Here is a 15583-nt window from a genome sequence, read left to right as displayed (position 1 = left end):
GCTGAAGAAGGAGTCCTATCGGGCCTTCTTGGCCTGTGGGACTCCGGAGGCAGCAGACAGGTACCAACAGGCCAAGCGGAATGCAGCGGCGGCGGTTGCGGAGGCAGAAACCTGGGCATGGGAGGAGTTCGATGAGGCCATGGAAAAGAGACTTCCGGACGGCTTCGAAGAGGTTCTGGACCACCATCCGGTGTCTCAGGAGGGGGAAGCAGTGCTCTGTCAACACTGTGTATGGTGGGGATGGGGCGTTGCTAACCTTGGCTCAGGACGTTGTGGATCGGTGGAAGGAATACTTCGAAGACCTCCTCAATCCCACCGACACGCCTTCCGGTGAGGAAGCAGGGCCTGGGGACTTGGGGGTGGGCTCCTCTATCTCTGGGGCTGAGGTTGCTGAGGTGGTCAAAAAGCTCCTCGGTGGCAGGGCCCCGGGGGTGGACGAGGTCCGCCAGGAGTTCCTCAAGGCCCTGGATGTTGTGGGGCTGTCGTGGCTGACACGACTCTGCAACATTGCGTGGACATCAGGGGCAGTGCCCTTGGACTGGCCTCTTTTTAAGAAGGAGGACCGGAGGGTGTGTTCCAACTACAGGGGGATCACACTCCTCAGCCTCCCTGGTAAGGTCTATCGGGGGTACTAGAGAGGAGGGTCCGCCGGACAGTCGAACCCCGGATTCAGGAGCAGCAATGCGGTTTTCGCCCCAGTCGTGGAACTGTGGACCAGCTCTGGACCCTTGGCAGGGTCCTTGAGGGTGCGTGGGAGTTTGCCCAACCAGTCCACATGTGCTTTGTGGACTTGGAGAAGGCATTCTACCCTGTCCCTCGGGGAGTCCTGTGGGGGGTTCTCTGGGAATATGGGGTTTCGGACCCCCTGATACGGGCTGTCCGTTCCCTGCATGACCGGTGCCAGAGCTTGGTCCACATTGCCAGCAGTAAGTCGAACTCATTTCCGGTGAGGGTTGGACTCCACCAGGGCTGCCCTTTGTCACCGATTCTGTTCATAACTTTTATGGACAGAATTTCTAGGCGCAGCCAGGGTGTTGAGGGGGTCCGGTTTGGTGACCTCAGGATTGGGTCTCTGCTCTTTGCAGATGATGTGGTCCTGTTGGCTTCATTAAGCCGTGACCTTCAGCTCTCATTGGATTGGTTCGCAGCTGAGTGTGAAGCGGCCGGGATGAGAATCAGCACCTCCAAATCCGAGGCCATGGTTCTCAGCCAGAAAAGGGTGGCGTGCCCCCTCTGGACCGGGGACGAAGTCCTGCCCCAAGTGGAGGAGTTTAAGTATCTCGGGTGAAACGGGTGGTGGTAGGATCCAGATGCAGTACAACAATAGGCTCTTGAAGTTGGTAATAACTTTTATTGTAACCAACACAGAAATGGCTCAGCTTACAGACAAAGAGTTCGTTCTTCGTGCAGGGAGCACTAGCAGTGTCTCTGGGTTTGTCACTGAGTGAAGAAACGAAGCTTGTACCCACAGTGGCTGGCGGGGAGGAAACCCCGTAGCTCCACGAGCCGTCTCCACGTGCTGGAACGCCAACAGGGATCGAGCAGAGGGATGGTCTGGGACAAGCAGGGATTCGGTAACCGGGAAGTCCATCCGCGGGAGCAACAGTACCGACAGGGATCAGGCAGGAGGATCGTCTTAGCCGAGCAAAGGAGTCTTTACCAGTGGAGCCGTCAGTTTTCCGGAACGCCGAAACTGGAAACGTGGTCGAGAACAAAGAGCAGGTAGGTCCGGGGGGAGTCAGGCGAGGAGGGCAGGTCAGGAACAGGCAGAGTCGGCAACGGGTGATCTGACGGAGAAACGCTGGAAAGACATGCATAACGCAGAGGAACAATCTGGCAGTGTGTGTGTGTCCTGGAGTGTCTTATATACTGCACTGATTGATGATGAGCTGCAGCTGAGGGGAGAGCAGGCTGCAGCAGTGGGCGTGGTCAGCAGGTAGAGCGGAGCAGAGGGAGGGTGTGTGTGTGTGTGTGTGGAAAATTACTGACAGCAGGTAGGAGGAAACAGACAGCAGGTCCATGACACTCGGGGTCTTGTTCACAAGTGAGGGAAGGATGGAGTGTGAGATCGACAGGCGGATCCGTGCAGCGTCTGCACTAATGCGGACTCTGCACCGATCTGTTGTGGTGGAGAGGGAGCTGAGCCGAAAAGCAAAGCTCTCGATTTACCGGTCAATCTTCGCTCCTACCCTCTCCTGTGGTCACGAGCTTTGGGTATTGACCGAAAGAACAAGATAGTGGGTACAAGCGGCCGAAAGGAGTTTCCTCCGTAGGGTGGCTGGGCTCTCCCTTAGAGATAGGGTGAGAAGCTCGGTCATCCGGGAGGAGCTCGGAGTAGAGCCACTGCTCCTCCGCGTTGAGAAGAGCCAGATGAGGTGGCTCGGGCATCTAATTAGGATGCCTTCAGGACGCCTCCCTGGTGAGGTGTTCAGGGCACATCCCACCAGTAGGAGGCCCCGGGGAAGACCCAGGACACACTGGAGAGACTATGTCTCACAGCTGGCCTGGGAATGCCTCGGGGTACCCCAGGAAGAGCTGGACAAAGTGGCTGGGGAGAGGGAAGTCTGGTCTTCCCTGCTTAGGCTGCTGCCCCGGCGACCCGACCCTGGATAAGCGGAAGAAAATGGATGGATGGATGGATGGATAATTGCCAAAAAATAATAATAACAATTATGATTATCAGTTATTATTATTATTATTATATATCAAACAAAGTACTCTCTTTGTGTACCCTATCTTTACTCCTCCAGGTTTTAAAAGGTTTCCCAGAGTGCCTCCAAGCAGATATTTGTCTCCACCTCAACAGGTCACTGCTTCAGAACTTTAAGGCTTTTAAAGGTAATATTACTTAACATACACGTGAGAAATGGATCTTTTATATAAACAACTAGATATCACACATTTATCATGGTGCAACATACAGACAGTTTACTGGAGTACTGATCTTAACTACAGTTTTGAGTTTTGTGTACATCAGTAATTCTATTTTATGAGACATGAAGTAGTTAACATGCAGTAGTTAGAATTTGCTTTACCTCCACCAGCTACATCAAAATGCCTCATTCTTCAAATGCTGTCTACCCCTAACTCATTTTTGTTTGTCAAGTCAAGTCAGTTTTATTTATATAGCCCATTATCACAAAACATGGTTTGCCTCAGAGGGCTTTACAGTGTACGACATCCCTCTGCCCTTAGACCCTCACATCACCCGAGGAAAAACTCCCAAAAAGAACCCCTGAACGGGGAAAAAAAAGGAAGAAACCTCAGGAAGAGCGGCAGAGGATAGTGAGGGATCCCTCTTCCAGGACGGACAGACGAGCAATAGATGTCGTAAATAGCAAATGAAATACAATCATGGCAAAAAAGGAAAGAGAAAGAGAGAGAGGGGGAGAGGAGGGGGGAGAGAGGAGGGGGGCACAGCAATAATGGAAACAGATGCATGTCATATTACAATAATGGTAGGTGTGAAATTAGTAATTGCTCTCTATGATGATGTTGATAGAGATGATAACAGTCTCATGCATATGTGAAAGGGAGTTGTCCAAAGGCAAGATCACAGCATCGGCGCAACTAGGACCAGACCACAATCAGGGCGAGCGGGGGGCACAGAATCAGTACAGCCACAGCATGAGCACAACCAAAGGCAGGGTCGCGGCATCAGCACAGCTATCACCACGGTCAGGCACAGTCAAGGTTACGGCCAGGATCCAGGGAAACTAGGAAACAAGGGAGCAGGAACGCTCCCGAGAGGCAACAGGATTAGCGTAGTGCAGTTCAACAGACCCAGGCTCTGTAATCGCGAGCCCCAGGTAGTGAGAGTACCACATGGCTATCACAGAGCTAAGCTAAGCTTGCACATGGCAATGCAGTTAACAGACATGCATGATTTCTGATGGCGGCATTGAGAGAAGGAAAGGAGCTCAGCGTATCAGAGGAAGTCCCCCGACAGGTTAAACCTATGTCAGCCTAACTATGGGCTGGTCCAGGCAGCCTGAGCCAGCCCTAATTATAAGCTTTATCAAAGAGGAAGGTCTTAAGTCTACCTTTAAAAGTTGAAACGGTGTCTGCCTCCCTGACCGAAAATGGAAGATGGTTCCATAGGAGAGGAGCGTGGTAACTGAAGGCTCTGGTTCCTATCCTACTTTTGGAAACTTTGGGAACCACAAGTAACCCTGCATTTTCAGAGCGCAGTGATCTTGAGGGTTGGTAAGGAACTATGAGCTGTGACAGATAGGATGGAGCCTGACCATTTAGAGCTTTGTAAGTAAGGAGGAGGATTTTAAATTCAAACCTGGATTTCACAGGGAGCCAGTGTAGAGAAGCTAAAACAGGAGAAATATGATCCCTTTTCTTGCTCGCCATTAAAACACGAGCAGCAGCGTTCTGCACCAGAGATTTGTTGGGGCAACCAAATAATAGGGAATTACAGTAATCCAGCCTAGAAGTGACAAATGCATGTACTAATTTTTCAGCATCTGTTTGGGATAGGATATGTCTAATTTTTGCGATGTTACGCAAGTGAAAGAAAGCCGTCCTTGAAGTTTGTTTTATATGGGAGGCAAAGGATAAATCCTGGTCAAATAAAACTCTGAGGTTCCTTACAGTTGTGCTAGAGGCCAAGGTAATGCCATCTAGAGAAATTAAATTGTTGGAAAAGGAGCTTCTGAGGTGTTTTGGGCCAAGAACAATAACTTCAGTTTTGTCTGAATTCAACATCAGGAAATTACGGCTCATCCAGGCTTTTACATCCTTAAGACATGTTTGAAGTCTAGATAGCTGATCAGTTTCATCTGGTTTCATAGATAGATATAATTGCGTATCATCAGCATAACAATGGAAATTTAAGGAATGTTTTCTAATTATGTTGCCTAGAGGAAGCATATATAAAGTGAAAAGGATTGGTCCAAGCACCGAACCTTGTGGCACTTCAAAGCAGACCTTTGTATGTGCGGAGGGTTGATCATTGATGTGAACAAATTGGGAACGATCTGATAAGTATGACTTAAACCAGGCTAGTGACGTTCCTTTAAGGCCAATTGAGGTTTCAAGTCTGTGCAGTAAGATTTGATGGTCACTGGTGTCAAATGCAGCACTGAGATCTAATAGGATTAAAACAGAGACCAGACCTGTGTCAGAAGCGATAAATAAGTCGTTATTAATTTTTACTAGTGCCGTCTCTGTGCTATGATGAACTCTAAAGCCTGACTGAAAGTCCTCGAATAAACTGTTGTCTTGGAGAAAGTCACAGAGCTGATGAGCAACCACTCTCTCAAGGATTTTAGAAATAAAGGGAGATTAGATATCGGTCTATAGTTAGCTAAAATCTCAGGATCGAGAGTGGGCTTCTTTAGAAGAGGTTTAATGACAGCTACTTTAAAAGACTGGGGTACATAACCTGTCAATAAAGACGTGTTGATTATATCTAATAAAAAGTTGTCTAATAAAGGTAAAACTTCCTTAAGGAGCTTAGTTGGGGTGGGGTCTAGTAGGCATGTTGATGGCTTAGATGCAGAAACCAAAGTATAGAGTTGATGAAGGTCAATGGGGGAGAAATGGTCTTGATAAATTTTGGGCCTTGCTGCCATAATCAGGCTATCTGAGTTCGGGGTCAGGTCAGTTGAGGGTAAGAGGTGATGGATTTTATCTCGAATAGTTATGATTTTATTATTAAAGAAATTCATAAAGTCGTCACTGCTTAGGGCTGAAGGAATACAGGGCTCTATAGAGCTGTGACTCTGAGTCAACCTGGCTACAGTGTTGAAAAGAAACCTGGGATTGTTTTTGTTTTCCTCAATTAGTGATGAATAATAGTTTGCCCTGGCATGGCGGAGGGCCTTCTTATAGACTTTAAGACTGTCCAGCCAGACTAAACGGGACTCTTCCAGTTTGGTCGAACGCCAATGTCTTTCAAATTTTCGCGATGTTTGTTTCAATTTGCGAATCTGGAGGTTAAACCATGGGGCTAATTTTTTTTGTTTCATTATTTTCTTCTTGAAGGGTGCAACAGTGTCGAGAGCTGATCGCAGTGAGCCAGTAGCATTATCGATGAGACAGTCAATTTGGGAATGACTTAAGTTAGTAGTAGTGTGCTCAGGAGTTGTAAGACATGGTAATGATGTCAAAGCAGAGGGAATTAGTTTCTTAAATTTAGCCACTGCTGAATCAGATAGACATCTAGAAGAGTAGCTCTTACTGAGAGGCTTGTAGTCAAGTAATAAAAAATTAAAAGTTATCAAATAATGGTCAGACAGAGCAGGAATCTCAGGAAAGACTAATAAATCTGCAATATCAATGCCGTATGCAAGGACTAAATCGAGGGTGTGATTGTAGCGGTGGGTGGGTTTATGTACACACTGACTGAAGCCTATTGACTATTAACATCCATGTGAATGTTAAAATCCCCTACGATAATAATTTTGTCTGATTTGAGCACTAAACTTGATATAAGCTCAGAGAACTCAGATAGAAATTCAGAGTATGGGCCGGGGGTGCGGTACACTATGACAAATAGAATTGGCTGTAAAGTTTTCCAGGATGGGTGAGAAAGACTAAGAAAAAGGCTTTCAAATGAATTATAGTTTAACTTGGCCTTAGTGTGAATTGCTAAGCTTGAATCAAAAATAGCAGCGACTCCACCTCCTCGGCCAGTGTCCCGCGCAACGTGACTATTTATATGACCAGGAGGAGTGGATTCATTCAGGCTAACGTACTCTTCAGGACAGAGCCAGGTCTCAGTGAGGCAGAATAAATCAATATGGTTATCCAATATCAAATCAGTGACTAAATGAGCCTTGGTTGATAAGGATCTAACGTTCAAGAGTCCGCATTTAATTCTCCTGTTATGATGCTGTATGACAGGAGATGAGTTAATTTTTATGAGATTTTCATGTACAACTCCCCTTTTGTTTATTTTAGGATTAAACAAATGAAGTGGTCGGGGACAGACACTTCATTTGTTTAATACAAATGCTATTGGAATACATATTAAATTTGTCTTTAATGTCCTGACAGTATAAAAACATACAGTTAGACCATTTCCAGCCTTTCCCAGGTTCTAAACTGAAATCCGTAGGCTAACCATTTGAAGATTTAGCCCTGCCCTTTAATTGATGCCTTTCAATTATTCATTTCATATCTTTAGGGGGCTAGTTATCCAAGAGCTGTAACGTGGCTCGTTAATAAAGGGTCTTCCATTAACCTGTTCACTGGCAGTCCCTTCTCTTTTGATCTTTCTATCTCATTCCATCTTGATCTATAACTAAGTTTACACCACGGACTGTATGTAAAGATGGATGACGCCCACCCACCTCCATGCTTAAGCGAAGCTAAAATATCCTGGATACAGATGCAGCCATCTTGCGCTGGTGATGTGACATTGAGAGACGGAGTCTGTACAGTAGCAATATCTGTCCAACCAACTGTGAGCTTCCCCACTGAATGCGAGCACACAGATTGGCATACACAGCTGTCAGTCATGGCAGGAAATCCTCTTTTTGTAGAACTGAATAACTTAATTAAAACTGAACTTGTCATGAAAACAAACACTTGCGCAAACATCAGGGTGACAGTGACAGTGACAGAAACCATCTTTGGGAAAAAAATTTATTCAGCATGTACTTTGAGTTTTTACTTTGGCCTATGTCCATTCACTAATGTGGAGGTGCAGGCTTTATGAACTATACTGCAGAGTAGAATAATGGAACCCAACTTTGGCCATCAGAAACAATGGGTTTTACATTTGTAGCCCTGTGCCTCTTATTTCATTCTTTTATTTACAGAAATTAAAATGTTTGAAGTTGATAATAAATAATAGTCCATAAGGTGTAAATATGTTTTTAAAATGTTGTATTATAACATGTTAAAAAGTCATTCTATGTACAGTTAAAAAGTCAGAGGTTAAGGGGTGGTGTAAGTTTTAGAAAACATTTCATAGGGTTATAGGCACAAAGAGCAGGAGACAGTGTTAATTTTTGGTGCAGTGGAGCATCCTATCATTCTCTCATCTTTGTACCATCAGTCCTGAGCCAATCCTGTCCTCACCTTGTTCAAGTAGGAGGTGCTTAGCGTCAACTACAGCGCATCAAAGATGATAGCAGCAGAGCCCTTTTATCAGCATCGAGCATGAGAGCTGTAAGCTTTAAAGTAAAAACACTCTAAACTCCCAAGACTGACGAAGAGTCGTTACATGGTTGAAGTGTGTGTACTCTGAGAAGCTGCCAGAGGTAAATTGATGTGTTTTATGTACTTACTGTTATTTGAAATGTGTAAAAACGAGCTAAAATGCTAATCGCTGGTAGCCGTTAGCTCAGCATGCTCATAGCCTGTTCATACTGTTGATTTTGCATTGCAGATAGCAATTGCTAACGGTGTCGTTTATATATTGTGGGTTTTCGCCACGAGCTAGCCTGTAGCGCTGATATTAAAAGGAGTTATTTGATTCAGGACTGGACATTTGCCATACAGGAGAGAGAGACTGTAGCTGCTGTACTGGAGAGCGTGTTTCCTTCCTCGTGGTGCTGCTCGCTTCACCTTGACCGCTGAAACATCATGCCCTCTGCCCTTTTTCCCTATCCCCCACATCTCTGACTGTTGGATTTGTTAGTACTTTTGCACGTGCACTTTTAGTTTGCGCTGTTAACTCAGTGAAACGGCCTTTTGTTTTTGGCCTCACTGCTCACGAGCATCGACCGGGCCTGCAACGTTTTATTTTATTTTTCATTTTCGTTAATAGCCCGGTGTGAGTGTGTGTGTGAGTGTGGGCTATGGACATTTTAGCTTATGGTCATTTTCATTCATTTTCACCTTCCTTCACTGATCTAATGTGGGTCAAACTGCGAGATCCTTGTGTGGGTTTTGGACATTGTTCCCAGTACACATTTAAAGGTCAACAGTGAACCAGTTAACTAATTTGAATAACATTCCATAACTGTGTAATAAATAACTGACTGTTCAACTAATTCTGTGTTTAAATTATAAGGTTACTACTTTGTGGTTACTTAAAATACAGGTTAGTCAGAACACTTTAAAGGGGAAGTACCTAGATTTGTGCTACTTCTGAGATATTATTGGAGGCACCGTCAAATTATTTCATATTCTTATTTAGGTCCTTACCGGTATATTGCGCCAAATCCAGACGAACTCAGGCCCCGTTCCAGTGTACTACAACACCCCAATCGATTGTCAGTCACTGCTAATTAGCTACCTGGGGCTGGGGTTACACATTAAACTTAGAACTTAAGAAAAACCTCAGAGAACCACCCATTAAAATAAAAAGGCTGATAGCCCATTTAGCCTGATTAATTAATCAAGTCTCATAAACTGAAGGCTGCTATAAAGTTCTTTTTCCTGGTGTACAGTGATTGGACTTTATACACACACAATAAACAAGATCAAGTGTCTTTATAAATTAAAGGTTTATTAAACTATTAATTACACAGCAAAACTAATCTTAAAAGACTACAAATAAATGAGTTTAGGAATAAGTCAGGATAAATGATGAAACAGTGAATACAGCGAACACACAGGGGAAGGGATAAAAAACCAGTGAAGAACTGAATTAGATGTGACATCTCGACATGATCATTCACTGAAATAGTGCACGATGATCAAGCAGCTGAGAATTTAAGATTAAAGGGAGGTCGAACACTATCTATGTTTTCTTCAGAAGTCTCAATGCCAGGGAAAAGGTTCATTCTGGAAAAGTTGCAGTGTAGCCTTTGTGTAGGCACTGGACGGGCAGCTTGGTTACACTCATGCGGCCTCTGTCAATTAGAACGTTGCAAACTCGGCTTGAGTTTGTTTCCTCCATCTCTCTCTCCCAATGGACAGTTGGATCATCTTCTGACATCTATTGTGGCTGAGATGAGATCATGATGACAGCTTCATTCAAGTCTCATTTGAAGTCTTTTTGTCCCACAGTCTTTCTTGTGCAAAGTCCTTTGGTTCTAAATCGTCATTTAGAACACTAATGTTGCATGGCCTGTTTCTTTTTCAGGGTAGATTAACAGCAGCAGCACCTCCCAGCATCTCATCTCAGGCTGCTCTAGCTTGCTGCACAGAATCCCCCATCAAACAAAACCTATGATTAGAAAATCTAAATTCCCATGATTACAAAACAATTCCTCCTCCATACACACACACACACACACACACACACACACACACAGACACACAGGCACAGCTTGTGTTTGTCAGTTTGGCCTCAAAATGTAAATGCATGTAAGCAGTTCCAGTTCTTTAGGTTTGAGATGTCTGCACAACATTTAGATCAAAGTACATTTTTACTTTAAATATCAAAATCAGTTGATGTGGTCCTTACTCCCAGTCTGAAGATGTCAGGTGTGTGTCACATATTGGTTACGCAACAAAAGCATAAATTGTCAGTTTCTTAGATGTAGGTATCTCCTAATGACTTCTTCAGTCTGTCCAGGAGCTCACTTGACAGTTCCTCACATCAAATAAGCCGTAAGTTAACTCACACTGTCCAGTTGGGCAATAGAATTGTAATTCAGCTCTGCTGCCCTGAGTCATAAGTTCGATCAGGCAATTAGGTCCATTAGCCCCGAGGGGAATCTCCAAAAGAAGTTTCAGTTTTAGTTTGGCATTTGAATATACATATTCTTATCAGGAGTTTTACTCATCATCCACTAAATGAAAGAAGTTGTAGCTTTTCTTTCATTCATGTCTCCATTAGTTTTCCTCTGTCTCTTTCATTGCTATGCTAGCTGCAGATGCTGCAGGTGCTATGGATGTTTTCCTTCCAACTGAATTCCCCGCTGCCACAGCTCCTGTTTAGCCTCCTGTGCATCCTCATAGGTCCGCAGGCCAGTGCCCCACTGGATAGGGATCCTCGTGAATGGGGTTTGGAATCGGATGCCTTTCTTTTTAAGTGCTTCTTTAATACCCCTATAGGCCCTGCCTTTCTCCAGGCGTAATCATGGTCAAAGAAAACCCCCCATTATTTATTGAATTTTCCTCTTCCAGGCCAACTTCAAGACTCCATTTGCTCTTTTTTTTACATCAATTTTTCCCTTCAATAGTTTGCAAATTAAAGTTTTCAAGTTGAGGGGTCTGAATTTAAGACTGATTGAAACAGACTAAATAACACTGTGTCCATCTCGCTAGGCTAGTTTCATAAGTGAAGAAATACAATTTTCAAAAACTCCCAAATGCGTACCAAGATATGAAACTGATATTAATCTTAGGGTCTGACTCTGAGGAAGATGGCAATTTTTTCCAAAATTTGGGAGTCTTCCTGTAAACAGGCACAAGACATCAATAACCTTGAGGAATAGGCCCAGTGGTTCTCCTTTGTTCAATTCTTCTTGGTATTTTCTGAAAGGAATGAGAGATAGCATGTCAGCCTAAGACTGGAAAAAAACACTCAACAGAAAGACAATGACAAAGTGTTCAATATGATTAAAGGGGATTTAAATAATTCACACATCATCCCTTGCCCCAGGAAAAAGTTAGTATTTCTGAGCATGCATGGCTCTCTCCTGAAGCTACAAGCCACAGAGATAACCATCCAATCAGTGATGCAACTGGGACGTAAACTCTTTGACTTTGACTTTGACTTTGACTTTAGGAGGCCATAACTTCTTGTATGTACTGTTACACTTCACTCAGTGTAAGAGCATTTTACATTTCACTAAGGTGCAATTCTGGGGGAGGAGTAATGGGTAATTCATTAAGGTAATACAACAGATGTACAAACAAAAATAAACACTCATTGAAATACATTTCATTTAAGTTAGCTAACTCAGGCACGGACTGCATCAAAGCACCAACAACGTTACTGTTCAAAGGAAAGAGAAATACTCTCTAGGCAGCTACATATATATATATATATATATATATATATATATATATATATATATATATATATATATATATATATATATATTCCGTTCATCTTGATTGCCCCCTAGTGTCTGTGCAGTATAGATCATAAAGCCCTCCCCTCCATGTTCATGATTGTGACATAGGCCAAACTATAAACTGAAAGTACACGCCAAATACATTTTTCCACTGTCACTGAAGGTAGTTATCATCACCCTGATGTTTGTTCAAGTGTCTGTTTTTATAGTAAAGTTGGTTTTGTTGAGTTATTAGACTTTCCAAAATAGGGATTTTCCACCGTGACTGGCAGCTGTAGTGACAGCCACTCCATGTGCTCCCTGCTCAGGACTAATCAGATGGGTATTTTGGCGGGAAATGCCCTACCACAGATATTGCCACTGTGCAGAATCCGGCTCTCAATGACATCACTATCACAAGATGACAACGCCTGTATCTTCCCTATTTTAACCTTTTTTTTTTTTTTTTTTAACCTGTCCTGTTCGGCAGCTTAGGCATGCAGTATGAGAGGTCTGGATGTCTTGAGGTGCCATAACAGATTTGCTCTGCAAAGGAGGAGTCTGACATACTTCCTCCTGTTGCAGTCCGTACTGAGATTTATTGGCAAGGCTACCGGACAGCACAACGTTGGAGTGGATAGGAAGAGAGAAAAGAGAGAGGTTGGGGGACACAGAGGGGAGGGGAAGACACAAGAGACAACAAAAACAACAGCAACAATAACAACAACAACGACAATGAAAACGATGACAACAATGCTAACTACAATAATGACAGCTGCAAGTATTTACAACAGTATTAAAGGTGGAAGCAGGCAGGAAATGAGTAAAAAAAAGAGGAAAAAAATAGATAAATAAGTAAGTAAGTAGAGAGAAAAGAGAAAAAAATAAAATAAAATAGAATAAGTAAATAATAAATAAATGAAGTAAATAATAAATACATTTAAAGAAAAAAAACAAAAACAAACAAAAGAACCCCCCCGAAAAAAAAAACATAACCCAACATAACCTTGACATGGATAACCTCCATATTTGTAACTGTTATAAGTGTGTGATTGTATAACAGTTGTGTGCTGTGTGTGTGTGTGTGTGTGTGTGTGTGTGTGTGTGTGTGTGTGTGTGTGAGGGTTTGTCATTGGATGTGGTTTGTAGTTGACGGGGGGGGCCGTAACAACACCCCCCAAATTCCCAGGGGCAAGCAGGCCAAGACCCAAGCCACCAGAGCACCCAACAGCCCCCCAGAACACGACAGACCCAACACCACGTGCCCCAGAGACAGCCACGCGCCCCACCCAAGGGGGAACAAGCAAGGGAACACAGAGGCAACGCCCCTCCGGCCGGGGGGAAGCCCCCAGAGGGACAAGGGACAGGAGGCCCCCTGGCCCAGCCCAAGGCCAGCAACCCCGGCACGATCTGAGCCCATAACCACAGGGCCCCACCAACCCGAGACCTGCCCCGACCCCCGGCGGGAAACCCGCTACGCACCAGAGAGGCCAGAGCACCCCCAACGGGGCGGGCCACGGCCCACCATGACGACCCAGCCCACTGCCCCCGGGCCAACCCATATACCCTGTGGGGAAGACTGCGACCCCCACCCCATCCAGGGGCGAAACCCCAGGGAGACCGGGGAGAGCAGGCCCCCAGCCCAGCCAGAAGCCAAACCCTCCACAGGCGCAGACAGTGTCCAGACCATCCCAGAGCTACCCAAACACCCGGCAGGGCAACCGCCACACAGCAGCAGGGCCCAAGCAACCACCCAGCCCAGTCCCGCACAGAGAGGCCGACCACCAACCCAGAGCCACCGGCGACACCCCTGCAGCAGAACTGACGCCACTCCCCCAGACCACAGACCCCCCATCCAGCCCTGCAGGGCCAGGGACAGAGGCAGTGGGGGGCCCCCACCCCGCCGCTGCCGACCCCCCGTCCAACATGGATGCAGGGTGTATGTATGTGGAGGTGTGTGTATTTAGATATTTGTTATGAGATGTGTGAGTGACTACGGTGCAATTTAAAATTGGTAGGGAATGGCTAGGGCATGGGCGCTATTTTAACCTTACTTAGACCTAGTAGGGGGAAGTGGGAGCGTGGCATTCATCTTTATATACATCCAGTTCTGGTTCTGTCAGATGGGCCAAAGTTGGGCCTGAGTTACAGTTTGAGTGCTGTTGGCCTTAAAAAAAAAAAGACTGCTTCACAAGCTACCAAAATAAAACAAAGGTGCAATATTTTTTATTTATTTATTTTTTTGTACTCACAATTCCAAGGGATGTTCGCTTGAAAGTGGAAGAAAAAAATCATGGAAAGAATACAAGTGGATTTCAGGCTTGATGTTAAAAAGCCAAAAATAATCTGATAATTTAATCTGATAACATAGAACCAAAACTGTGTGTGTTAATGTGCTAACGTGCTATTCTCGATTAGCATTTCACACACTAATCTTGCTTTCATGGCATCTAAACAAATCTCAGGCCACATTAGGATGTAGTTACTGTTTTAAACTAAGCTACCCTGCAATATGTAAAGTATAGGCCCAACTTTACCCATTGCAACACTAGTGATGTTTAGAAATTCATGCATCAAAAAAAATTATCCAATAACATATATAGGCTACTGTGTTTTATTCAGAGATGTCTTATTCTGCTGTAGAGATCTGGCTTCAACATGGGCAACCCTTTATTTGATTAGACCTCATGCAAGGATCACCAATTGTCAAAGTAAGGCTAGCAGAAATAATTAATAATAATAAATAATCATAATTAGGTTAAATAATGTGACTTAATTTACATTTAATCACCCCAAGGGGCACCATACCTGGAAAGGGAAAAATTAAAGCTGATCAATAAAATCAGTAACAAAATACATTTAACTATCAATTTGGAACTCTGATTAACTCATTGAGTGCCATTGATGTATATATACGTCATTCAAAAGCCAGTGCTTGAGTGCCATTGACGTATATATACGTCAAAGTGTGTTTTCGGTGGCTGGCACAAAGGGGTGCTCTCACGCCCCCTGTGTGTAATTTTGGGGCTGCTGGGATTCGTAGTTGTAGTACAAAAGAGGGTAGATCAAAGCATGAAGTGGAGTAGCCAGGATCAGAGAGCAGAGTGATCTGTATGGAGGTGATTTGAAACTACAGCAATAAAGCTACATCAATACAATATCGGCATAAAATGCCCCCCAAAAAACGTATAGTGTCCTGCGGGGTCCGAAGCATTTACTTTGAAAAAATTGGAGTCGCCAGAATACTGCAGGTAGGAATAATGGAATAGGACTCCGGTTCTATTTTGTGGGTTTTCTCTCTCTGAACTTGGACCATGATTTGTTGCATTGCTGTACTTTGCACATTTATTTTACAGTAAAATAACATTTGTAATACAATTTTCAGATGTCATTGAAGACAAAATTCTAACATTCAAATCATTGTTTTGCTTGACAGACTCCCTTTCACAAAAATGCATTTTTCTCAGCTTTCTAGAAAAAAAGTGGTCTTTTTGATGAAACTAGCCTCTGTGCTACTTCAGATAAATCAAGAATGAAACAAGGTGCAAACAAACGTTTTTTTTCCATTATGAAAAACAGAGTTTCTTCTTTCATTTGAGCTATTCAAAGCTATTCTTTGTACAAAATATTCTGTGGGTCTTGAAAGGTGACGCGAAATGTTAACGATGACGCGAGTTAATAATTAAATTAATCATTATAACCAAAATTGCCACATTAATATCAAA

General features: G+C 44.0%; 1 protein-coding gene across 1 annotated transcript in view; it reads left to right on the top strand.

Annotated features, from left to right (window-relative positions):
• Positions 1-15583, top strand: part of LOC121951861 (voltage-gated inwardly rectifying potassium channel KCNH6-like) — an 81841-nt gene that overhangs the window by 30379 nt on the left and 35879 nt on the right. The window contains exon 7 of the mRNA XM_088085451.1: positions 2751-2838. Within this exon, the coding sequence (XP_087941577.1) occupies positions 2751-2838 (88 nt within the window). The remainder of the gene's footprint in view (positions 1-2750; positions 2839-15583) is intronic.

This window comes from Plectropomus leopardus, chromosome 12 (assembly GCF_026936395.1).
Source record: "Plectropomus leopardus strain MGB_pleo_1.0 chromosome 12, ASM2693639v1, whole genome shotgun sequence".
In the NCBI taxonomy this organism is placed as follows: Eukaryota; Metazoa; Chordata; class Actinopteri; order Perciformes; family Serranidae; genus Plectropomus; species Plectropomus leopardus.
This window is presented reverse-complemented; position numbering and strand designations above follow the sequence as displayed.